General features: G+C 50.2%; 1 protein-coding gene across 3 annotated transcripts in view; it reads right to left on the bottom strand.

The window, feature by feature from the left end:
• The window catches only part of KSR1 (kinase suppressor of ras 1), a 162,003-nt gene that overhangs the window by 64,805 nt on the left and 70,548 nt on the right, over window positions 1-26,650 (bottom strand). For all 3 annotated transcript variants that reach the window (XM_070772726.1, XM_019981309.2, XM_019981310.2), the window contains exon 2: window positions 7,281-7,421. In XM_070772726.1, coding sequence (XP_070628827.1) covers window positions 7,281-7,421 — 141 coding nt within the window. The remainder of the gene's footprint in view (window positions 1-7,280; window positions 7,422-26,650) is intronic.

The following is a 26,650-nucleotide window of genomic DNA, read 5'->3' as shown; positions in this document are numbered from 1 at the left end:
TTTCCTCACCTATTCCTTCCAGATCTTTGCAAATTCTTCCTGGAAGGGACAGCACAGCTCTGTTAACCCCAAGGTCTTTGCAGTTTCTGTTCCCTTCCTGCCCATCTAGCTGCCCACTAGCACCCACGGTGAGTTTGCCCACCGGCTCCCACGGATCCCAGGCTGGCTTCCATCCGGGCACTCAGCACCGGCTGTTGACCGTGCCTCTCCCCAGCCTGGGAGCTCCTGGCCCTGGGGAAAGAGCGATTAGAGTCTCGGCTCCCAGCACAGGACCCAGACCTGCACTGCTCCATCACAGCAACAGCCAAGTAGCTATTTATATGAAAATCCAACATGACAGGGGCTTCCCTGGTGGCTCAGACGGTAAAGAATCTGCCTACAATGCGGGAAATTCAGGTTCGATCCCTGGGTCAGGAAGATTCCCTGGAGAAGGGAATGGCAACCCAGTCCAGTATTCTTGCCCGGAGAATTCCATGGACAGAGGAGCTGGCGGGCTACAGTCCATGGGGTTGCAAAGTCAGACGTGACTGAGCGACTTACATACATACCAACATGACAGAATAAAATTTAAATTACGGTTTCTCTATTGCACTATACATATTTCAAGTGCTCCCTGGAGCAGCAGAACACCCCAAGAGACTGAAGAGACAAGTCCCATCACACAAAAACCACATGTGGCTGGTGGTTACCATGGTGCATAGGGCAGAATGGAATGCTTCTAGCATCACAGAAAGTTCTGTTGGATGGTGTCACTCTAGACAAAGGTGTGATGGTTGGGTGAATAGATAAAGGCGTCTCCAGAGCTGCCTGTCTCCAGCATCCGAGGAGAAGGGGTCAGGGGTCACACAGGTCAGAAGGGCCCGAAGCAGGCTCTGGAGCTGGAGAGGGCTGGGGTGTGTCCCTGGTGGGAAAAGAAGGGAGAGTGAAGAGTTCCCTCGTCCACACCAGGACCCCAGGGGAGCCACACTGCCCTGTGGCCACTTCCATGTCCAGCCCCTCTCTTCATACAGCGGAAAGGCGTTCTTTCCTGGAGACTGTATGACCACAAACTGGTGACTGAAATCTTAAAGACAAAGCTGAAATAATGTTTAGATAACTCTAGAAGGACAAACGGCTTCCCAGGTGGCAGTAATGGAAAAGAACATGTCTGCCAATGCAGGAGACCTAAGAGATGTGGGTTCAATCCCTGAATAAGGAGGATTCCTCTGGAAGAGGGCAGAGCAACCCGCTCCAGTATTCTTGCCTGGAGAATCCCATGGACAGAGGAGCCTGGCGGGCTATGGTCCATAGACAAAGAGTTGGACATGACTGAAGTGACTTAGCACACATGCGTGGAGAGGGATGCAGCCCGGGAAGGAGATTTTGAAAAGGAAGGAGGAGGTTATGCATGGACACAGGGCTACACACACATACAGTGCAGGTATTTTTCTGAGAGAAAAATCAGAGCCCTAGTCACGAAGCCATGAAGGGTCAGGAGCAACAGAAAACCCCAAGAGACTGAAGAGACAAGTCCCATCACACAAAAAGCATTCCCAGAGGCCTCCGGAAGCAGTCCTGGCAAAACCGTCTTGAGGGTGTTCACTGCACCAGTGCACCCCCACAGCTCAGCATAAGGAAATGCCAGGCTTCATGGATTTGGATCTTTTCTCCAAAAACTGAACAGAAAAAAGACAGAGACCCCGTTTTCAAGTCTGGCACCCCCAGCCTGCATCCCACTGTGACTCTTGCTCATTCCTCAGTCACTTTTCACCAGCAAATACATGCCAGGGCTTCCCACATGCCAGGCACCACGCTGCCTGGCACACAGCTTCTACTGGGCACAAGCTGATACCTTCTGGAGGGCTCCAACAGAGCCATTCCTGAAATACTGAGGAGAAACCCAACTTCTTCCTATTCTATTGCTAAAGAAGAATGAAGTGGGCGTCCCTGGCGGCTCAGTGGCAAAGAATCCGCCTGCAAATGCAGGAGGCAGGGCTGGGTCTGGGAAGACCCCACATGCCCTGGAGCAACTCAGCCCACGCACAACTACTGAGCCTGTGCTCGAGAGCCCGGGAGTCGCAACTCCTGAGCCCACGTGCCGCAACTACTGAAGCCCGTGCGCCCTACAGCCCATGTTCCACAAGTGAAGCTGCCTCAGTGAGAAGCACTGAGAAAGTCTGCACCTAAAGAAAGCCTGCAGGACCCAGCACAGCCAAACAAGTAGATAAATAACTTTAAAAGAAAGAAGAATGAGGTGGGCTTGCATGGACCAACACAGAGATGAAATTCAAACTAAACACCTCAGGATGATACTATCCTATGATCCCATTTTAGCATCTTATATATATTAAAAAAAAAAAAAGGGGGGGGGAAACAAATTTGTATGTGAATAAAAACAATATGGTGAGACTTCCCTGGTGGTCCAGTGGCTAAGACTCAGCTCTTCTAAAGCAAAGGGTCCAGGTTCAATCTAGATCCCGCATGCCACAACTAAATGAATACATGTTTAAAGAGAACAACATGGTACCCTGGATTGGAACCTAGACCAGGAAGAGGACAACAATGGAAAAACTGGTGAAATCCAAATGGAATCTGGAGTGTAATTAGTAGTCATAAACCAATGCCATGTTCTGAGTTTTCACAAATGTACCCTGGTAATATATGATGTTAATGACAGGGGACGCTGGGTGAGGAGTGCAGACGGGAACCCTGCACGGACTCTGCAACTTTCCTGTAAATCTAAAACTATTCCAAAATAAAACATTCATTTAGGAAAATAAACAGTGGTTTCGCTGACATTCAGAAGTCAAAGGATTCTGTCTGAGTTCAACTGTGGAAAGGGGTGTGGCTTTCATGCCATTTGGAACTTTGGTTTCTGAAATGTGCGCCTGCCTACCTAGGTGGCGCATCACTTTGTCAGCAAAGGTCCGAAGAGTCAAAGCTATGGCTTTTCCAGTAGTCATGTATGGATGTGAGAGATGGATCATAAAGAAGGCTGAGCATCAAAGAATTGATGCTTTCAAACTGCGGTGTTGGAGAAGACTCTTAAGTGGGACAGCAAGGAGATCAAACCAGTCAATCTCTAAGGAAATCAACCTTGAATATTCATTGGAAGGACTGATGCTGAAGCTACAATACTTTGGCCATCTGATGCGAAGAACTGATTCATTTGAAAAGACCCTGACGTTGGGAAAGATTGAAAGCAGGAGGAGAAGGGGGTGACAGAGGATGAGATGGTCGGATGGCATCATCGACTCAATGGGCGAGTTTGAGCAAGCTCCGGGAGATGGCGAAGGGCAGGAAGGCCTGGCATGCTGTAGTCCATGGGGTTGCAAAGAGTCAGACACGACTGAGTGACTGAACAACAACCTATTCTAGAACCAATTCTGGCTGTAAGCACATAGGATGCATCAGGGCCTAGCAGAGTGGAGTGGGAGCCGGTCAGAGTCCACACAATTGGTGGGGTTAAGAAACATGGAGTGACAGCCATTAAAAAGAATGAAATAATGCCATTTGCAGCAACATAGACGGACCTAGAGAGTGTCATACTGGGTGAAGAAAGTCAGACAGACAAGGAGAAATATCAGAAATAATGTATGACATCCCTTGCATGTGAAATCTAAAATGAAATGACACAAATGAGCTTACAAAACAGAAAGAGACTCATAGACTTAGAAAACAAACTTATGGTTGCTGGGGAGAAGGGATAGTCAGGGAGTTTGGGATGGCCATGTACACACTGCTATATTTAAACTGGATAACCAACAAGGACCTACTGTATAGCCTGGGTGGGAGGGCAGTTTGGAGGAAGAATGGATACATGTATATGTTTGGCTGAATCCCTTCGCTTTTCACCTGAAACTATCACAACACTGAAAGTTGGCTATACTCCAGTACAAAATAAAAAATTCAAGAAAAAGAAATATGAGTGGCCTTTTGCTCATCAGGGAAGACTGCACGGAGGAGGTGACAATGGCTCTGACACTACAATGATGTCCAAGGGATAAGCCTAGGAAAGAACACCCCAGGGAGCAAGGGAGTGGGTGAAAAAGTCAGACCAGAGGGAGTAAAGGGGAGGGTTAGTGAAATGAGGTTAGAGACAGGCAGAGGTCAAAGTGTGTGAGGCATCTGGTGTTTATTCGGAAAGAAATGGGAAGCCCTGGAAAATGACGTGGTCCAATTTACATTTCTTCATGCTGTGTGGAAAACGGAATGAAGCAGGTCAATGATAAAGTAGGGAGACAGTTCTGGGGCTGCTGCAGGAGCTTGGGCGAGAGGATGGGGGCCTGGACCATGGTGTAGGCAGGGAGGTGGAGGGGTGAGGGGACACGGAGGGAGGGGCATGCGTCTCCACTATATCTTGAAGTAAAACACAGAGCAACCGGAGACACTCCTGCCATCTCACCCCGATCCCAGCACCCACACACAGCTGCTTTCTGCTCAGACTCTGCCCCAGTGCCCTCCGCCAGGGAGCATCCAGGCTCCCAAACACACCTGGCTCGTGGGCTCTCTAGCCTGCCTGAACCTGTGCACAAATGAGCTCTCCCCTCATTTACACCCAGCTCTGACTATTACAGATGACTTTGTTTTTTGATTGCTTTTTAAAAATATTTATTCATTTGGCTGTACCAGGCCTTAGTTGCAGCACGTGGGGTCTTCTTTGGTTGCAGCATGTGGGATCTAGTTCCCCAACCAGGGATCAAACCCCGGGTCCCCTGCATTGGGAGCATGGAGTCTTAGCCACTGGACCACTAGGCAAGTCCTCATGCGTGACTGTGATTCAGACAACACTTAGCTCAGGATCCACGACACCTCTGGGCCCAGCTGGGAGACCCCTGTCCCGGCTGCCACCAGAGGGCTCCCTAGAGGCCAAAAAGCTCCTGCAGCCTGCCTCCAGGGTCCTAGCTTCTGCCCTGGGCACGGCTGGCTCCTCTCTCAAAGACTCAAAGACGGACATGGGTGAGGCTGGGTCTCCAAGATATTTCATATCTCTGCAGATCTGAGGGAAATCCCTCACGGAGCAAAGCCATCTGCCAAAGATGTCTTAAGCCCAAGAAAGGAAGTTAGAAGGCACAGTTTGGAGTCCAGCAGCCCCGGGTTTGACCCTCAAGTCTGCCCCTGTTAACAGCTTGGGGACCTTCATAGAGTAACTTGGCCACTCTGAAGCCGGTGGTCCTCATCATCAAGTAGGGATGACGCTGATGCGATGCTGGGCAAGTCACTGCCCACGTGGGGCCCCAGCACCTTCCAGGTAGGCTACAGACATGAGTCTGGTGGGCCATGAGTCCATGGGGTCACAAAGAGTCGGACACACTGAGCGACTAAGCAGGGGGTGGTACCCTGGTGGCTCAGACGGTAACGAATCCGCCTGCAGTGCAGGAGACCCGGCTTCAATAACTGGGTCAGGAAGATCCTTGGAGAAGGGAAAGGCTACCCACTCCAGTACTCTTGCCTGGAGAATTCTATGGACGGAGGAGCCTGGTTGGCTACAGTCCAAGGGGTCACAAAGAGTCCGACGTGACTGAGCGACTAACAACACACATATTATGTGCATGCGTGCCTGTGACTGTTAACAATACACCCAAGGCACCTCCATCTCACAAAGCAGTTTCCTTCAAACTTCTCATGAGCCAACTCTTTTCTGCCAGCTTCTTAAAAGTTGACGTAGGTCACAACTGTGAGGACCACTGGGGCCAGGGTCAGGGCTGGGAGCATGTAAGGCGCTAGAAGAGCCCTGTGGGTAGCCCGCATTCACCCCATCTTCTCTCACCCATGACAGGAATTTCTTAAGTTCAAGTCACCTCCTGTCCAAGGACTCTCTCCTAGTGAAAATTCTTAAATATACAAGCAGCTTCATAAATAATATTAACCACCATGACATATACAATAGTCAACAACTGGAATTAACCTCTGCCTGGTAAACGACAGCACATATACTCAGACATTATAAAGCTCCTGAAAGAAAGTGGGGTGGGAGGTGGTTACCAAGTGTGAAAATACAAGGAAAACATGCTGGTTAGCATGTCCAATGATAAGAGTAAAATATAAAATTGTTTATTCAGGATGGTTTAAATCAGTGTTGCCCTAGAGAAATATAATGCAAACCACATACTTAAATTTTAATTTTTGAATAGCCACACTTTAAAAAGTAAATATATATGAAATAAATTTAAATCATTTTATTTAGCTTCATATAACCAAAACAGCATCTCAACAGATTAAATATTAAGTTATTACTATTTTCTTTTTTCTGGATCACGTCGTCAGAATTCAGCACATCTTTGAATTTATGTCTTTGAAATCATAACACATCTCAGTGTGGACTTGCCACATTCCAAGAACATAATATTAGCTACCTTACTAGACAGCACAGGTCTAACCCATCTAGAGATTTTTTTTTTAAAAGACTTAAGTATTAGGGTAAAAAAAAAGGCTGGAAGGAACTATCAAAATCTTAATGATCACAGATTTTTCTCTGAGTGGTGGTAATATGTATGTGATTTTTTCCCCCTTCTTCTTCTGTTTTCCAAAGTGTCTAAATAAAATGAATTCGTGTTACTTTTACAACAACAGTAAAGTCCATCTTTTCCATTTTAGAAGAGAAATGAGGGATTTAAAAGACCTGCCTGGGTGAACAACACCTGTCAAGCACTGATTTATTGATACCCCAGGAGAGCTGCCTCTGACCTCTGACCTTCTCCTTGCATACTGGTTGATTACTTTAGTGGGTAGGTAGGTAGGTAGGTTAGATGGATGGGAAAAGAGAACAAAGGAAGGAAAACAGTATTATTACTGGCCTTACAGGGGAAAACTAAACTCAGATCCTTGCTTCTAAATTCCAAAACTATCATTTATCAGCTGTATGATTTTAAACAAGCTATTTGACCTATCCACGCTTTAATTTGTTCAAGTATAAAATGGTGCTTTAATTTTCTCAAGTGTAAAACAGCAATCATGATAGTAACTCCTTCACAGGGCTTTTTGGGAATGCAGTGAGATTATTTATACAGAGTATTCAACACCGTGTCTGTTGCACAGTCAGTGTTTCCAGAAACGCTGGCTGCTGTCCTCATGATGAACCTATGAGCGGTGGGGTCAGGCTGTCTGGCTCATAGAGTGATGGCACCCAGGACGCATGCTAGAGCCACGTGTCCCTGGGTCCCTCCTGTGGCTGCCGTCCCCTGCCCCATGGGTCGTAGCCACTGTGGAGCCGGTCCTCGGGTTTGTGTGTGGTCCCTTTGCTCGACACCTCGCCCACCTCCCACCCGAAGACCCCAGTCCCCATGGCATAGCCCCCGTACCTGTACCACGTCCGGCCTCACGTTGAAGGTGTACAGCCAGTCGCTGAAGCGAGGGTAGCTGTCGAGCTCCGAGGTCCTCTCGCCCGGGGCCACGCTCAGCTTGCAGTGCCACTGCTTGCAGATGTACCGGAGCAGCTTCGCCTGCGGGGAGCCCAGGACAGAAAAGCGGGTTCACTCGGGGCACGTGGACGTGATTCGGGGAGCTCTGGCAAACACGAGCCGTGAGATAAGGACGGGGGCCTGCCGGGTGGCCCCTCTGCTGCCATTCAAGCAGGGTGAAGCAGGAAACCAAGGCAGCAGGAGAAGAGGAGTAGGGTCTGGGAGAGCCAGCAGGGAAGCCTAGAGAACCAACCCCCACCCTCTGTCCCACCCAAGGCCGGCGGCCACACCACCCTCCCCACCTCCCACCAAGGACCACGCTCTTCAGAAAGTAATGGGCAAGACTGGGCAGGACAGAGAACGGGAAGAAGAAGGGCTTCCTGCTTGGGAGGAGGGGAGGGGTAGGGGCAGTCAGCGATGGATGATGTGAAAAACGCAGGGGCCTGGGGAGGATGAGTAACCTTCCACTTAAGAGACTTCCAGCCAAGAATCAGATTACCCGGGCTAGGACCCGAGGGCTCAGACACACCCGAGCCCTGTGACCTCGGACAAGCTACAGAACGCCCAGCCCCCAGGAAAGTCTCAGTTTCCTGCTCCAGAAAATGGGGGGTAAGAATAGAACCTCCCTCTCAGGGAGGCTAAGAAGAAACGAAGCCCTCAGCATGAGTGCCCAGCCCACGGCACGCACATCCTGAGGGCCGGCCAGGCCGGTGGGCTGTGGCTCTATTGGCCAAGGTCCCTGACTGGGGTCCACCAAGAGGCTTTCAAGACCCGCTCCCTGAAATGCATGCAAATTTCAGACACATGAATCTATGCGTTTTCCGGGCAAAGCCCATCCACGGGTTTCAAAAGAGTCTCAAAAGGCTAAAGCTGCAAATAAGAGTAAATACTAGTATTCTGTTTGACAAATGCTGGGCCCGACAGCCTCACACCGTGCTGAGGAATGTGGAGGGGCAAGACCTTCAGGGCAGAGTGCAGCTGGGACTGATTAAGAAGAGGGAGTGGACTCAAACAGAGGGAAATGAGCGACAACCCAAAGAGGGAAGGTCCCACTGAGACTCAGCGACCCGGGGACCCCATGAGAGCTGCCGAGATGGCAACTCGGGAGCTTCCCCTCAAGACAAGCACCACCTTCAAAGTCTTGCATGAATGAACCCTGCCCTCGGGAGCCACTTCCCAGTACCTACTGCCCCCCCACCACCCCCGAGAGTTTTTGCTATTGCTAATTCATTCCTTGTTCTTTTATCTGTAAATATCTCAGTGTGTCCAACTCTTTGGGACCCTATAGACCCTAGCCCGCCAGGCTCCTCTGTCCAAGGGATTCTCCAGATACTGGAGTGGGTGGCTGTGCCCTCCTCCAGGGGATCTTCCCAACCCAGAGATCGTCTCTTGTGTCTCCTGCATTGGCAGGCGGGTTCTTCATCACTAGCACCACCTGGGGAGCCCTTCTCCAAGTGTGACAAGAGGCCACTCCGAGTTCAGGACCTCAGCTTTCTTTTCCAGCCTCATCTCCATTCCACCCTACCCCTGACCCACCCAGTCCTCCAGGTGAGCACTCACCTAGGAGCTGGTCCTCAAATATTAATACTTTCTGTACGTCTGTACTCCTGGGCCTCTGCTCAAATGTCTGTAGCAGCTGGACGTCCTTCTCTCTTCCAGCCACAGTGTCCTTGGTCTGGTCAAGACCCCCTAGGCTAATTAGAATCCTCCCCGTTCTCCCCTTCCTAGTGCCCTGTCCACACCTCTCTGGGAGCCGCTATTACAGAGGGCCTCATGTTCAAGCTTCTAACCGGGTCCCCCCCTCCAGATGTGATCTCCCGGGGCAGTGAACACAGCACAGATTTTGGAGTTGAACAGAATCTGGATTCAATACTGGAACTCCAACTGAAAATCTTAATTTATCCACTTAAAAAAAGAACTGTAATATATAGTAGAACTACATGTAACTTTGTTTTGTATTTTGCAATGTCTTGTAACATAAATGTGTTATCAGACTTTGATAATTTAATGTGTTATGTAAATGTGTTATCATACTTTCATAATTTTAAAAAAAGAAAAAAAAAAGAATCTGATTCAGATCTAGTTTCTGTCATTTAACTGTGTGACCTTAGGAAAGTTCATTAATTTTCCTGAGTCTTGGTTCTCTCATCTGTACAAAGCAAGGATGATTCCAGCTCACAGTCAGGTGGGAGGATTGAACTATAGTATGGAAACTTCCCCCCAAAACTAGGTTGTAAAGTGAAGTCTCTAAGTCGTGTCCGACTCTTCGCGACCCCATGGACTGTAACCTATCAGGCTACTCTAACCATGGGATTTTCCAGGCAAGAATGCTGGAGTGGGTTGCTTAGTCCCCCATTATTATACATCAGGGCAGGAACTATGCCCACCGCGTTGGACTGTCCCCTCAAACCTATTATTGCACCTGGCACATAATGTGTGCTCAAAGATGCCTGAGAAAGGAAGGAGAGAAGGAAATACAGGGGCCTCATCCCCACATTAAATGGTTTCCCACAGCCTGCCCTCCACTCCAAACTGCTCTCAAACCACAGTGTCAAATTGCTGACCGGAGATAGGGCAATAAATCAATTAACTGTGCAAAGTCAAAACCATTCTCTTCCGCATGAAGCAACAAGGTCGGGCTGCTGACATTGACATCAGCAGCAAAGAGGTCTATCCGTCCCCAGCCGGAGTGTTTCAAGGGCCACACCCCTGGGAGCCGATGAATAACCTGTTCATTGTGCTAAGACTTTGGCCAACACAGGGCAACATCAAGATCAGCCAACCTGGCCTTGGCAATGAGCCAGGATCTGGGGGCTTCTCTAGTTCAGCCCCATCACCAAGTCCAGCCCTTTTCAGCCTCCAGGCCCTCAGCCCTTGTCCTCTATCAGATCACACATTTAATATTTGGCTTGTCTTCTTCCTTCTTTAGATGGGAAAATCCCTGAGGCCAGGTGCCTAGTCTATGTTCTTGATCACCTGATCACCACTGTGTCCCCAGGAGCCAGCATAGCACCTGGCGCATGGTCTGCTATGGTAAAACCTTTGTTGAATGAATGAACAACTGAACACATATTACATTCTGTAGCCCTGACAGGCACTCATGTTTATTAAAATGAGAGTTGAAAACAAACGTTAGTTGGACAAGTGATGGCTCAGGAAAGTCTCAAAAATCAGAGTGGGTTCCCCTGAAGCGGAGTGAAAGGTTTCTTTTTTTAAAGGCTGCTAGAGGTCCTCACTGGTCTTCCCAGGTGGCTCAGATGGTAAAGAATCTGCCTGCAATGCGGGAGGCGCAGGTTTGATCCCTGGGTGGGGAAGATCCCCTGGAGAAGGGAATGGTAACCCACTCCAGTATTCTTGCCTGGAGAATCCCATGGACAGAGGAGCCTGGCGGGCTACAGTCCATGGGGTTGCAAAGAGTCGGACACAACTGAGCAATTAACACTTTCATTTTTTTTCAGAGTTCCTGTCAAAAGGCAGCCAGAGTGACTAGTGGGTAGGACCCAGCAGAACTTAAAGGAATTCCTCACTGTACCCAGGTGACAATCCATAGCCCTGGCTGGCCGTGAAGACCAGGAAGGAGAATGAGTCATGGGCAAGGGGGGGTTGGTGTCCTGAAGCTTGGAAAGAAGAAACGACACCTGCAGATTTGTGTTCTGCTGGAGGAGGTGTCCGGCGTGCTGCGCACAGTGCCTACCCAAGCAAAATAAGACTGCTCTCACTTTTTGGAAAGTTGGCCACAGTTGTAGAACCACCCAGGGGTTACTTTCCCAGACAAACCACAGCGGGCTGGCCAGCCCAGCCCTAGGGGCCTCCACCAGGGCCTTTCATGGGTAGCGTCATTTTCTCTTAACCACAAAACCGCCAGATAGAAATTCCAGAAGGGAAGAACACCTGGGGTTTCAGCAATGGGACCCAGCGGCGAGAGGGAAAGAGTCATCAGCACCATGGCCACAGGGGCGGACCGAGGCTGGAACGAAAGTCTCCGTCCGCCTCTGATACTCTTTCACGTCATGAGCGTGCATCCTGCGCCTGCCCTGAGGCTCAGTCAGACTTAAAGAAGGAGCAGAAGAGCATCAAGTCAGCCGACAAACAGCCGCTGGTATCACCAAGACATGACGCATGGCAAGTGTTCACCAAGTGTCCGAGGCTCAAAGATCTGGGCTCCGGTTCCAGTTCTGACATGTAAGATCAAGGCTCTTGGGGAAATCTCCCTTAGCTCAGCTTCAATCTTACCATAAAACGGTATTGTTTTAGAGAAGCTGGAGTCAAAATAACTATATGTGAAAGAGCTTGGAACAACACCACCAACAAAAACACAAGCCCCAGAAGGTTTCCACCGGTTACACCAAACACACCCAAGACGCAGTGTAGCTCCGAGGAAGAACTCTGGCTCTCGGGACACAGAGACCTGGCCTCCAAGCCCCTCCCCATCACCCTCCCCCAGCAGTGAACACAGATGTAACCTGTCAGCCTCAGCTCCCCATCTGTAAAATGGGGCTGATTTCCCAAAGGGCTACTGTGACGATTTACATGAGAAAATCCGGATGTAAAACGTTCGGCAAAGTGCCAGGCCCTCCCAGAGTCCCAGGACGTGCCGTCTCAAGCAGGGCAGGCGGGCCAGTCTATAAGGACAGAGGTGACAGGCATAAATGGGCAACGAATCCCAACACAGGCTGAGAGGGACACCAGACTCCCATGTACAACAGTGAGCTCTCTCAATTATGCAGATCACCTCAATCCTCAATCAGCAACCCTGGTAGTAATCATAATTGTATCTATTTTTTCTCCATATATGCAGCTTGTAAAAATCCTGGTTCCCCTCCAAGGATCAAACCCACACCCCCTCCATTGGCAGCTTGGAGTCTCAACCACTGGACCGCCAGGCAAGTCTCTCTCTTCTATTTACTTAGTACTTAGTAAATTATCCTCTTCTCTCCCTGGGTTCTCAATGAAAATTCCAGGAGGTAAGCATGGTGTCCCAACACTCACACAACCCCAAAGCCCCTAAGCATAGCATTTTCCCACAGAATAGCTCTGTACAACCAAAAAGGTCACAACCCATTCAGACTCTTGATGGGAGACAAGAAGAGCGATGTCAAGATGTGGGTGCTGGGCAGCCTACCTGGCTCAATCGGATCCAGTCCTGTCCAGACTGTCCCAGGAGGTGAGTCCTCTGAATAAAAGCCACAGACTGCCCTACATTCTCCACGCTCTCCAGCCACGATGGGCCACCGCCTCTGGTCCTCTGTGCAAGAACCTACCCTCTGGGCTACACCTGACCCCTGCTCTGAAATCATTAAAACCAACTACCACCCTGCCCGATGCCAGGGGACTGCCCCTTTCAAGGAGACCCTACCATGCTTTGCAGAGTGAAGCGAGGCCCCTGCAGGCCCCTGCACACCTCCACCCCTTCCCCCGGCTCACTCAGCCCTCCAGCCAGCAGGGACAGTTCACGGACCAGCCTCCAGCTCACCCACACCTATGGGACCCTGACTCCTTCCTCCTAGGTGGGCTGCACGAAATATTCTTAAGAGGACGTCCATGGCAGTCTTTGCTAGTGCCATATTCCTGTGCTTTCATGCATGCTAAGTCGCTTCAGTCATGTCCGACTCTGCGACGCCCATGGATCTCAGCCCTCCAGATTCCTCTGTCCATGGGATTCTCCAAGCAAGAATACTAGAGTAGGTTGCCAAGCCCTCCTCCAGAGGATCTTCCCGACCCAGGAATCGAACCCGTGTCTCTTATGTCTCCTGCAACTGGCAGGAGGGTTCTTTACCACTAGTGCCAGCTGGGAAGCCCAGGTCCCTGTCTAACCCATCCCAAACTTTACGAAGTCGCCAAAGCTCTCAGGACTTACTCCAGCCTTCCCCAGACAGTCCCTGAAGCTGCAGCTCCTTCCTGGGCACCAGCCAGGTCTGCCAGGGCCTGGGGCGGCTCCTCTTACTTCTCCCATCTCCTCCCCGAAACTGGAGTGCGCTTCTGGGGACCCCCGGCTAACCCCGCCAGCTAAGCAGTCTGGTCTGACTGCCATGGCCAACATGTTGCGAAATTATTTCTGAGATAGTAAGGAAGGCTCTGGAGGTCATGACTCGGCTGACGACTCCCCTGTGGGTGTGACCAGGAGCTTGGCTCCAAGAGTGCCTCAGCCCTGGCACTGCTGAGTCCCACGGATCTCTCAAGGGTACCCGGGGGGCTGCCGTGAGCAGGCAAGGGACAGAGCCAGCATGCCAGGGAAAGTGGGGATGAGCAGAGGAGAAAGTGACCTCAGTTCCCAAACTGGGCATTTCGCAACCAGCCATCCTTCGCTCCCTCCACCCCACGCACCCGTGCTCTCCCTCCAGGAGAAGCTGCCAGACACGTGCATTTGTTACAGAGACACTCTCCCCGCCAAGCCTCCCGCCAGCAACCCTGCCCTGACGTCAAACTCGGAGTCGGGGAACTTCAAACACAAACAAACAAGTCTGCCCCAGACCACAAGTGGAGCCGTTCCCAAGGAGGCCAGGGGTGAGAAGGCCACAGCTGGAAACTCAGGGCCTCCCGCCCTCTTCCTTGGCTCCAGTGGGGCTGCGAACTCTGGGGCCTGACAATCAGCCGCAAATGGGAGCTTCAAACCACCCCCCCACCCCACCCCCGACCAAGACGAAATAGGATCTGTCTTTGGTTTTGCTGATGGCTGAGAGTACCAGGGGCCATTATAGCAGGAGACCCTGCCCAGAGGCAATGATGACTTTGTTTAGTTCCTCTGCGCAATTAGCATCCCCATTAGATAGCATCGCCCATTCTAATTGCTCTGGTGCTGGGGGTGTTAAGTACGCAGGAAAGGAGGGACCGATTAGGCTCAGAAGTATCCAAGAGGCTTCTGGGGAAAGAGGGAGCTTGAGCCAGGCTAGGGTGGACAGCCAAGGAGCCTCATTTTCTCGGCAACACCTGCCATTCCACTGAGGTCCTGAGACTCAGAAGGAAAGGTTTCCAAGAGAAAGGCATTCCCTTGACCTACATATCCTAAGACAGCTGCTACCTGAGAGGCCAAGGGTGGGCCAAGTGAACGTGCTCTAGAAAGCAACGCTGGCCTTAAAAAGCCAGTGCGTGAGCAGTCTTGGGGCTGCCGTGGCAGGTTTGCTTCCCACGTCAATTCAACACTACAAGCACCCAATACCCCCATGGGCTTTTCAGAACCAGCAGTCCTCAGGGGCTGCGGGAACATACTGGACTAAATCATGAGAAAGCCAAACACCTGTTTCAACCCCTAACTGCCCTGGGCCTGAACTGACGACACAAGAGAAGGAAGAAGAACCTCTATACATCACCCATCCGTTCAACAAATCATCGGGAAAGTTGGTCCGGGCTCCCAGCACCGAGAGGCACTGTGACATGGCCATAAGCAGCCTGGCGCATAAGCTTGAAGAACTGATGTGTAAGATGCGTCATCAACTAGTGACAGATGTGTCCACAGACAGATCTGACCGGACAGGGGGAGACAAAGAAAGGGGAGAAGGTATGTCCACCGTCGGAGCATCCCTGATGGCCCCAACACTCAGCGCGTCTGCTGAGCAGCCGTCAGGAGACACAGGGGTTGAGGCACCCACAAACCAGACCCCTTAATCGACACAGCCTGTGTCTCAACTCAAACATACTCCACATGCCTGTCTGAAGTTCACCAGCCCACAGAGCACGGCTTAGCTCTCAAGCCCTGGATGACAAGAGGAAATCCCAGAGAGTTCCTGACACTGCACACCAGAAGGGACCCGGATGTGAGTTATCAAGCAGAGACCTGGAAAAAAGGCAGAGGCTGCACCTAACGGCAAAGAGGGGTTCTTGCCAGTGGGCCCACTTCAAACCCTGATCTGAAAGCGCCTGCAATGTGTATACTGGGGAGGCAGGTCTTTCTTTCCAGAAACACAACTGTTTGCCTAGCAACTGAGACCGTCACAGAAAAGGATAAAGAACCGTGCAGGGGTGAGCGGCCAGGGCAGGGGAGCTCCTCAAATACCCGGGGCTGACAAATGTGATAGCCATCTCCCCTGGCATGATGGGTGCCATGTTAGGTGCTGCTCACTACCCATCTGATAGCCATGCCTGACCTCTTCTGCACTCACAGGCTGATTTTGTTTAGGGCAGCACCATGCCCGGTGATGAACTGATCCGAGTCAGCGGTTCTCAACCCTGACTTTACATCCACATAATCAACCTAGGATGGGATCCAGCGTGGCTCTTTCGTGATCGGGCCCCACCTCCAGCTCCCTTTGAAATTAACTATGTATGACAGGTCTGGGCAATGAGATACGAGGGCGTGTCCACTGGAAATGCCGGGAAAGTGTTTCCCTCACAAGTGGGGCAGTCTCTGGGGCTTCCCACAGCCCTGCTTTGAAGATTAGAATAGCCAAGAGTTGTCCAAAGACACCTCTGTCCAGCTGCTAAACACATGAGCCACCTAACTCCAAACTTCTCATTGCAGGAGAGACATCAGAGTCTGTTTGTGGAACTCACATTTTCTGTTACTTGCGGTCGAAAGCAGTCTTTACTGCTAACATTTATTAAGCTTGCACTATCTCAAGTTCAGTTCAGTTCAGTTCAGTCGCTCAGTTGTGTCCAACTCTTTGCGACCCCATGAATTGCAGCACGCCAGGCCTCCCTGTCCATTACCAACTCCTGGAGTTCACTCAAACTCACGTCCATCGAGCTGGTGATGCCATCCAGCCATCTCATCCTCTGTTGTCCCCTTCTCCTGCCCCCAATCCCTCCCAGCACCATCTCAAACCTCCTTCTAAAATCTTGTAAGTCTTCCTGTTTGCTTCTGGAAAACCTACAGAAGGAAAAAAAAGATATCTCTCCATTCTTCTTGGGGTCCCGTGCAATCCACAAGCATTCCTCCAAACGTCTTCGCAAATTTCAAAGAGCAGCTACATTTTTATTAAGCCCAAGTTAGCCTTTTTTTTTTCTTTTTTGGTTTGTACTTTTTATTTTCTTGCCATGACCACTCTGAGGGAGGGACCACGTGGAGAGACTCTGAGCCCGTACAGAGAGGGAGTGTGGGGCCCTCCAGATGGGGACAGCTGATGCCACATGGAGTATGCCACCTGGGTCCTGCCACAGAGGTCTGTGGGATCCCAGGGGGACTGGGTCTGTGGGGTGGGGGGGCTGAAATCCTAGAAAGACATCAAAGAGGAGATAATCCCCGAAATAGATTCAATAGGTTGGGGTGGGGTGTGGAGTGTGACACATGGACAGAAGGTAAGGGGCAGGGACGACACCCAGGTGGGGGGCAGAGCAGAGGCAAGGCCAGAGTCACAAGAAAACCTTTATGTGGAAAAAAAGAAAGGGATATATGTATATGGCAAGTAGCCAGAGACTAGAGGGGATGGGGAAGACGGGAGAGCAAAGTCAGCCAGGGGGCAGACCCCTCATGCAGACCCCAGAAGGTTCTGGAAGGTCCAGGAAGGCCACACTAAGGCATCTGCACTCAATCTTGCAGGCGTGGGGAGGAATACAAAGGCAGAAACGTGGTCAGATCTGCATTTTTGAATGATCATTCTGGAAACCATGTGGAGGACAGATTGAAGTGGGTGTGGAGAAACCAGAAACAGGGAAGCCAATTAAGCAGCCAAGGCAATTCAGCAAATGAGAACAAAAGGTAATTTAGTCAGTGGCTGTGTGGGTGAAAAGGAAGGAGCAGATTCTAGAGATGTTTTATTAGCATTTTTACTCTAAGACAAGACTTCCCTGCTTGCTCCTCCAGAGAATTTCTGGCATACCAGCACCCTGGAATGCAGGAAGCCCATGAGCTGAATTTCTCCAACAAATGAGTCAACACGTGTTTGACTTCTTAGAGCTCGGTGCTTCAGTGGGGAGGGGGCCGGCTACCCACCAGAAGCCTTCAGGCCCCAAGGTCTAACTTGGCCCAGGCACCTCAGCCCAGGTGGCTCCCCACTTGAGGTCTGCCCCCTTCTCCACCTCCCAGGCAGAGGGGTGCCCTGCACCCACCAAAGGTAAAAGTCATTCCCCAGAATCCCCATCTTCAGCTCCTCCTGAAACCCCCAGAGGAGATCAGACAGAAAGAGGCTGGAGAGACGCAGAAACTGCCAGAGCAGCCAGCTCCAGGAGGAGCACTGCCAGCCTGCCCGCTCCAGGCCACACGCAGAGCACTGCATCCCCTTCAAGGAGAGCTGCCCAGGTGTTCCTGCAAGAGAAAGAGGGAGCTCTCCCCATCTTCAATGGAAAGATCATGGGGATCAGAGCCAGAGAGATACTCAAGTTCAAATCTCACCCCCACCTCCTACCAGCTCAAGGACTGCAGGCCATGGACCATGTCCCTGAGCCATCATTTCCTCTGTTGTAAATGAGGGGAAAGATCAGCCTCCAAAGATCACCATGGAGACAAAACGATAAGACGTATCCAGCAGCTGGAATGCCCATATGCAGCCAGTATGCCCGCAGGCACCTGCATATATCTACTCCCATCTCCCATCTCTGTGGCCTTAGTCATGGGTAAGGCTGTGGCTTTGATGACTAGCAGGGAGCCCAGGACAGGGGGTGGGGGGAGATCCCAAAAGGTGAGTGTCCAAATGGCCGGGGTGGATTACTGATCTGCTGAGATACCTGCAGGCTCCCATGGAACAAAGCAGAGATCTGATTGTAGAAACAGTTCTGAGCACAAGGTGGGGGGTGGGGTGGGGTCAGCATTACCCCCACTTTTACAATCCATTCTCTACCATCAAGGTCTAAGCAACACCTCTGACACTGAACCACCACCTTGAGCTCCAGGTGAGACCAGGATGCCCCACTAGTGATGTGACTGTCCGTTCTAGCTTGAAGCGCACCCAAGAGATGACATTGGATCGTGTGCAGATCAGGCATCTTGGGCAGATGCCTCACACGCGTCACAGTTTACAGCCCTCATCCTAACCTACCCTCCCCACGGGCCCACGAGGACCATCCTCATCCCCAAGGCTCAGAGGCTAAGTGACATCCCTCAGATCACACGGCCTTTACTGCATTGAGGCAGCAACTCCACACCCATGCTTTTAGATATATATATGTGTGTGTGTGTGTGTATTTTACATATATATGTGTGTTTTATTTATGTATTTATGTATTTTTATTTATATATGTATATATACAAATATATATGTTTTATATATATATATATATGTATTTTATATACATAAATATATGTGTTTGGAGAAGGGAATGGCAACCCACTCCAGTATTCCTGCCTGGAGAATCCCATGGACAGAGGAGCCTGGCAGGCTACATATAGTTCATGGGGTCACAAAGAGTCAGACACGACTGAGGGACTAATATATATATATATTATTTTAGACGTATTCCCAGAGAATGACCTATCGGTAGGAATCAGGGTTTTTTCCTGTTTTCTTTGGCCACCCTGCGGCATGGAGGATCTTAATTCCCTGACCAAGAATCACACCTGTGCTCCCTGCAATGAAAGCTTGGAGTCTTAACCACTGAACCACCAGGGAAGTCCCCACAGCCACGATCTTCAGTCCAGTTGTCAGTGCTTTCACCCCTCCCCCAAGCCCCCAGAGTAGACAAAATGGTTTTAATAGACTAAAAACGAGCACGCAGCTGAAACAGTGGGACTCCCTGGGGCCACTCCCGGCTGGGACCCCTCAGACATCTCTCAGGAAAGGAAGACCGGGGGTGCTTGGCAAGTGTATCCACACCTCTTTTCACCAGGGATCTGCCAAGGCCATTCGACTACCCACAGCCTTCTCTGTTATAAAATCTTCCCAGCTCTCTTCTTAAGAGACCGTTTTATCTGGGCAGAGCAAGATAAGGACATACAGGGCTTAGGTAACACAAGAAAGAAATCGGACCTGGAACCCAGGAACGGAATTGCAGTGGGGTTGAGGTGACATCAGCTCTGGGACCACCCTCTCCAGCGCACAAAGGCTCAAAGATACAGGGTGTCTGTCCCTAAGCCCTGTGCACGTCCCTCAGCTGTAACGGGGCTGACATCACCAACACTATGGAGAGTGAGAAAGGGCTCAGACAGCAGAATGTCACTACTGAGCCATCCCAGGAATGCCAGCCCAGCTCTCCCTAGAGGGATGGTCAGACCTGGGTTCACATCCCAGCTCTACTGCTGGACGGTTGCCTGAGTCCAGTTATTCAGCCGTTCTATGCCTTAAGTTTCCTCATCTGTAAAATGGAGGAATAACAGGACCACCTTCATGGCAGGAGATGTACGATGCCCGGCACTAGGCTTCAGTATCAGTAGCACGCGTGCTCAGTTGTGTCCGACTCTTTGCGACTCCGTGGACTGTAGCCAGGTTCCTCTGTCCATGGAATTTTCCAGGCAAGAATACTGGAGTGAGTTGCCATTTCCTCCTCCACGGGATCTTCCCGACCCAGGGAGCGAACCCTCATCTCTTGCGTCTCCTGCACTGGCAGGCAGGTTCTTTACCACTAGGGCCACCCGGGAAGCCCAGCACTAGGCCTGGTAGATGGTTAATACTCACAGCCAGACATCTTTATCAAGAAAATGCTCTCTTTGAAAATAGTTAAATTTAGTTAAAATTCTGACTTGTTGATTCCCTTAAGATTCTTGAGCATGTTCCTGAGCGAGTCCATACACATGGCAAATTGCAAGCTATTTTCATGTGTCCCCCTAAAAGGGGCAAATGCAGACAGGGCCAGGAGAGGCTGGAACACACTCACCCCAGAGCCTTCCTGACCCTACTAATACTGACAGGTCAAGAGCAGGCAACACAAGCGGACCTGTTCTGACAGGTGCCCCAGTGAGTTGACCGAGCAGCAGAGTGAGACAAACCAGGACAGCTATTAAGATGCAGGCAACCTGAGGTGGCAAGCCCAGGAGGGCCTGGGAGGGGTGGGCACGGTGGCCACCAGGCCTGGCACACAGGCTGTCACAGGAGCTGTCCTCCAGGCCCGGGCAGAGGTGACACAGCTCTCACACACACACACACACCTGCCATCCTAGACAAGCTATGGCTGAACAAAGAGGGACCCCATTTCAAAATAAACAGAGCAGGTGGGCTGCCAACTGCCCAGGAAATCAACTAACCGCAACTTGTTGAAGAAACTAGATAATAATAGCGAACACTGACAAGGGGTCCATCATGTGCCAAGCATTGGTTTAATTGGTATATATGGCTTCCCTGGTGGCTCAGACGGTAAAGAATCCGCCTGCAACGCAACAGACCCAGGTTCAGTCCCTGGGTCGGGAAGATCCCCTGGAGGAGGAAATGGCAACCCACTCCAGTATTCTTGCCCGGGAAATCCCATGGCCAGAGGAGGCTGGCGGGCTACGGTCCATGGGGCTGCAGAGTCGGACAGGACTGAGCCCACAACGCAAATGAAGCACAAAGAGCGGTCTCAAGTCACACAAATAGGAAGTGGCAGAGCAGGGACTTGAACCCAGGTCCTTTAACTGCTGAGTCCACGATCTGCCCCTGGGCTCTGCTACCTCCAGGAGTGCCTGAGCTGTTTGAGGCCCCTACCAGAGTCAGGCCAGTGCTGGCCACCATGGTAGGAGGATTCTCATTTATACAAGGACCCACCTAGCTGGTCATGCCAACAGCCGACTTAAACCTGGTGGGGGGTTGGGGGTGGAGCTGATGCCCCATGCTGGGTTTGACCTTATAGAACACCCCAGCCCAAACCTACAGTTCAGACAAGGACCTTCCCACCATGCAGACAGACACATCAGCGACACACTGCGTACAAACCCAGGCGAGGCTCTGCTGCCTGGCCAGCAGGCCTGGGGAACCTGCGGAACCCAGGAGAGAACCCACGAGTCTCCACCCGCTTCCTCGGCACAGCTCCCTCCTCTGGGGCCTGGCCAGCCATCTCCTACTCCCTCCTAGCTGTCCACAGAAAGAACCAGACCAAAAGCCTACTGCTGGGTCCCCGATGGCAGGAGCTCTGCATATCTGGCCTTCTGATGTAACTGCTCGAGGTGGAGAGATACACACAGGCTCTTGGATAAGGACCGGTTTCACTCACACACAGAACTCGGGGGCAAGTGGTGAGCTCTGAGGGCCGGGGTGTACCGGCGGCCCACACCACAGGGCAGGACGGCACACGTCTCACACTCTGAGGAGGCGAGTTCTCCCATGGCCCATTTCCAGGTGACCCAGATACTCTAATTCCCCATCCAGGTGGAGGAGGGCTCACCTGCACAGAGCACAACCTGGAAAAATCCTAGAGGGCTCTGGACCTCCTGCCCAGCAGTCTTTTCAGCCAGCCCCCACCGAGGACTGAGGCGGGGGTCGGCAGGGGGCTCAATTGGCAAAACCCGACACTTCTTGAGATTTCTCGCATCCTTTTAAGTCACAAAAATCCAAGAATTTTCTACAATGAGAAGAACCTTCAAGATGGCCTCACTTGTGGGGACTTCCCTGGTGGTCCTGTGGTTAAGAATTCACCTTGCAATGCAGAGGACATGAGTTCAATCCCTGGTCAGGGAACTAAGATCCCACATGCCGTGGAGCCACTAAGCCTGTGTACCCCAAATAGACCATCTTCACGGCAAGGAAAGATCCTACATGATGCAACCAGGACCTGGGGCAGCCAAATTAATTAATATTTTACAAAGATGGATACCCAACAACAACAAAAAAAAACAAAATGAGGTCCAGAGAGGGGCAGTGACTTGTCAAAGAAACACAGGAAGTTAGAAGGCAATGCCAGGACAGAACCCAGGCCCCCAGGCTCCTACCCAGGGCTCTTTTCTCCTTACCGGACAATAGAAGGTCTGGGTTCAACTTGCTGTATGAGAGAGACGCTTGGCTGGGCCTCCAGTTCTCTAGTTTTTATTTAGCAAATTAGGGACTGTTTAAAGAAGTTTATACACGTTAACTCATTTCATCAGAGGAGCGAGATGTTATTACCATCCCCACTTGGGGATGAAAGTAAGACACAGAGATAAAGTAACTGTCGGGGGCAGGATGTGAACTCAGACAGTGTTACTCCACCTCCAGGGCCTGGACCGTTGGCCCAGGCTGCCTTTGTGACTGCAGCCCCTCACGGTAAACAGTTGGTTAGGACAGCTGTTCTTCAGAAAAGCAGGGCCCCAAAGATGACTCCAGGACTGTGCCCATCCCAGCAGCTCCCCTGGATTTGCCCAGAGAATGCAGGGAACAGACCTGCCACCCAGGGTGCAAGTCTGGGACCAGCCAGAGAAGGGACTCTGTAAACTCCGGTGTGTGTGTGTGTGTGTGTGTGTGTGTGTGTGTGTGTTAGTCGCTCAGTCGTGTCCAACTCTTTACAGCCCCTATGAACTGTAGCCCACCGCGCTCCCCATGGAATTTTCTAGGCCAGAATACTGGAGTGGATAGCTATTCCCTTCTCCAGGGGATCTTCCTGACCCAGGGATCGAACCCCGGGTCTCCTGCATTGTAGGTGGATTCTTTACCAACTGAGCCACCAGGAAAATCCGTAAACTCCTGGGGGGCCTGGAATGCGGGGACCAGAGTTTGCAGCTGGGAAGAGCAGCGTGGTCAGGTCTGAGGCCGGTGGCCCTCCCAAGGCTAGCCACCCCTCCCCTGCACCCCGGGCCTAGAAGGAGAGGAGCAACCGCTGTGCAGCCCCCAGGCCCTGACCCCAGGGGCCATGATTCTGCACTCTTGTGCAGACTCCTCGAGGCTCAAGCACTTGAGTCTTCTTCCTGAAAAAGGAAGCCATTTCTCAACGGGGTTGCTACACGCGGATACTGAGAAACACAAGCCGAGAGGCAAACGGGGCACCGGCCCCAAAGGGAAGAGACTGAGGGGGAGGGGCTGGCGTGGGCTGGTGAGCCTGAAGGTGCCCTCGTGAAACACGAGGAGACAATGTGCCTGATCTTGTCCACTCCTGTTCACCACTGACACGATGGGAACAACCCAAAGACCCAATCGCAGAAGCATGGCTGAGTAGGTTATGGTAAAACCACTTAAAGTATTACAAAACCATTGAACGCGCTGATGAGAAACATGGGAAGTTTTTTGTATCATTCTATTGAGAAGGCAGGAAAAAAGAACTGCACTATAGATGTTGGGGGGAAAAAACATAAAACATTTTTGCCTAGAAAATGCATCTATAAGAAACATCTATGGCCAAGTGAGTTGAGTATAGGGGAGGGGGAGGGAGGGCTGTAGGTAATCTTTTCTTCTCCTTCTCTGTTTTCCAAATGTTCTATAATTACCATATCCTGATTTTATTAATATAAGGCGATTGACAATTATAATACATTTTGCTTTTTTTTAGTATTTAATTATTTGGCCGCACCGGGTCTTAGTTTCAGCATGCAGGGTCTCCAGTTGTGGCATGCAGGACCTTGTCCTATAGTGGCAACAAGTGAAGTCTTAGCTGCAGCATGTGGGGTCTAGTCCTCTGACCAGGGATCAGACCCAGGCCCCCTGCATCAGGAGCTCAGAGTCTTAGCCACTGGACCTCCAGGCAAATCCCATTAATAATACATTTTAAATTGTCAAAAGAGGGTGGTGGTGATTCTCTTCCAGCAAAAAGACAAAAAGTCTGGGTAGGCAGCCAACCTCAAGTCCTATCCGGAGCAGAGCCCTGCCCGGAGCGGCCACACCCAGCCTTCCCACAAAGGTTGCCACAGCTGGTTACTCCACCTGCCCGGCTGGGTCTCAGATGGAGCAAAAAACTCACTGATTCCGAAGGGAAAGGGGAGGAAGGGAAGAAAACAATTTGATGAGATGGCATTCATTTCACCAAAACTTTTAACTTAATTTTTAAGAACAGTCTGTGTCCATTTAAGAATATGGAGTACCCACTATGCCACGCCCTACAGGTAATACAGAAACGAGTAAGACCCATTTCCCACCTGAAAGACTAGATTCTAACAGGGGCCGAAGATACCAAGTGACAACACAGAGGGGTATTTGACAAGTTGTTCTACGATGTGAGCTGTAGTGAGAATTCAGAGATGAGAAAATAAAACATCATTTCCAGCTTCTGAGAAACAGCAGACAAGGGTTCGTGGCCGAGGTGGGCTTTGAATTTGGTCTTGGAGAAAGAGCGGGTGTCCAGAAAAGGGTCAGGAAGATAAGCCAGGTAAATACACGTGCTTACCTCAAAAGAAAGTTACAGATGGAAGCAAACCTCTCCACCTGAATCATAAGCAAGGAAGTGCAAAATGAAAACAAATGGCAGGGTGACTCCGAAAAGTCCCTGGCTGGGCTGTGGTGGGAGCGCTGAGCTGAGCGGTATAGCCTTGCTGGATGGCAGCCAAGAAATACGACTCTGCAGCAGCAGCTTGCAAATCGGCACGCACACTTTGAGCCAGCAAGTCCATTTCTAGGAATTTATCCTAAAGAAACAATTAAGCATGAGCTGAAGGCTATTCACGGAAGTGTAACTTAAAATAGCCAACCATAGGGAAGTGGGTAACTAAATTCTGATATGTTTATATAGCAACTAAAAAAAAAATCCCATTTTCAAAGAACATTTAATGACATGGACAATGTCCATGATATAGCAACTTAACAACTCCAGAGAATCTATTTTCAGCATAAACCCCTCCCCAAATTAACTTTTTAAAATTTTAAAGCATTATTTTTCTTTTTTCACCTTTATAGAAGTCAATTTATATCTTGTAGCAAAATAAATATATCAAAACTTTGACACTGGAAATATAGTCTATGTTGATGTTTTTACTTTCTGGTATTTTTCCTATAATGACATTTGTATAATGTTACTCCAAATGAAAGTATAAGATATGTTCGATGGGTTTTCAATGGGGCGAGAAGAGGGCATTACAGACTTAGAACACAGCAGAAAGCAGAAGTTGAGAAATATGGGGATTCCTGTGGAGGAAAAATGGCTGAACTTTGCAAGATAGAGCTCAGTTTAAGTGCTGGATCCATTATTTTCTAGTTGTGTGACCTTCAACAAAGTACTGAACAGAACGCCTCTTGAGCTTTGGTCTCCTTCAAAGACATCATCTTAAACAAGGGAAGGCCCAACTTAAACAAAGCACCTACTTAATACGCTGGCCAGGGGCCCCCATCAACGCTCTCTCAGAAGTTTGTACATTTAGAGCCCTTTCTACCAACCATGAAACAAAATCCATTTTGGCTCTGTTTTTTGTTGTTGTTGTGTGTGTGTGTTATATTCATCTATTTATTTGGTTGTGCCAGGTCTTATTCGTAGCATGCGGGATCTTCACTCTTCATCGCGGCATATGGGATCTGGTTCCCTGGCCAGAGATCAAACCCGGGCCCCCTGCATTGGGTGTGCAGAGTCTTAGCCACTGGACTACCAGGAAAGTCTCCAAAATTCACTTTGGATGCACACAGGTAAGGTAGGAGTTCTCATTTATAAGACACACCAGGTATGTAATAAGAGCATTTGGGGAATACAAAGAAGTGTTATATTAGAAGCCAGTATGTAACGCATCCCAATTTCAGAAATAGTAAACTCTGACAAGATATTTGTCTAAAATCAAGAAAATATGAAAATCTCTCTCTTCTAAAGATGGTGATGACCAGGTGAAGCCTTTGGTCACAACTCAAGCATTAATGTCATCCGAATGCTGCTTAATGGGTCTGAATTGTGTCCAAAATGAGGAAATAGACAAGAAAGTCAGATTCCAGTTCCTAAGCAGACTGCAGGGGTGAGACTCCACCTTCCACAGAAAGTCTGGATTAGAGTGCACCACTCTTTTTCTCTCCGGAATCTGCCTATATTTCCCCAATTCAACACTAAAACAGAATTGAGGCAAATTTCTCTTCCCAGCCTACCTGGGGTACCCTGGTCCCGACCACCCCATCTTCTTTCAGATGAAAAAGGCACCAAAAATGCCAAGGTCAGCTGCCTTGGGGGTAAGAAGCCACACCCTGGAAAAGCTTAAGCTTTGGAAAGAATCTTTTGGAAAGAAATGCAAGCTCAGGGAACAAATTATAAATAATCCAGAGCCTCAACCCCTCCCAATGCCAGGCTTTGGCAAATCCAACAAGATAAGCCTTCGGAAGAAGAGACCCAGGAGGCTTGGCTCATTCCCAATTATGTATGATCACAGCAGCTAACCCTTGCTGCTGCTACTGCTGCTAAGTCGCTTCAGTCGTGGCCGACTCTGTGCGACCCCCATAGACGGCAGCCCACCAGGCTCCCCCGTGCCTGGGATTCTCAAGGCAAGAACATTGGAGTGGGTTGCCATTTCCTTCTCCAAGGCATGAAAGGGAAAAGTGAAAGTGAAGTCGCTCGGTCGGGTCCGACTCCTAGTGACCCCATGGACTGCAGCCCTCCAGGCTCCTCCATCCATGGGATTTCCAGGCAAGAGTACT

This window comes from Bos indicus, chromosome 19 (genome assembly GCF_029378745.1).
Source record: "Bos indicus isolate NIAB-ARS_2022 breed Sahiwal x Tharparkar chromosome 19, NIAB-ARS_B.indTharparkar_mat_pri_1.0, whole genome shotgun sequence".
NCBI classification, from domain to species: domain Eukaryota; kingdom Metazoa; phylum Chordata; class Mammalia; order Artiodactyla; family Bovidae; genus Bos; species Bos indicus.
This window is presented reverse-complemented; position numbering and strand designations above follow the sequence as displayed.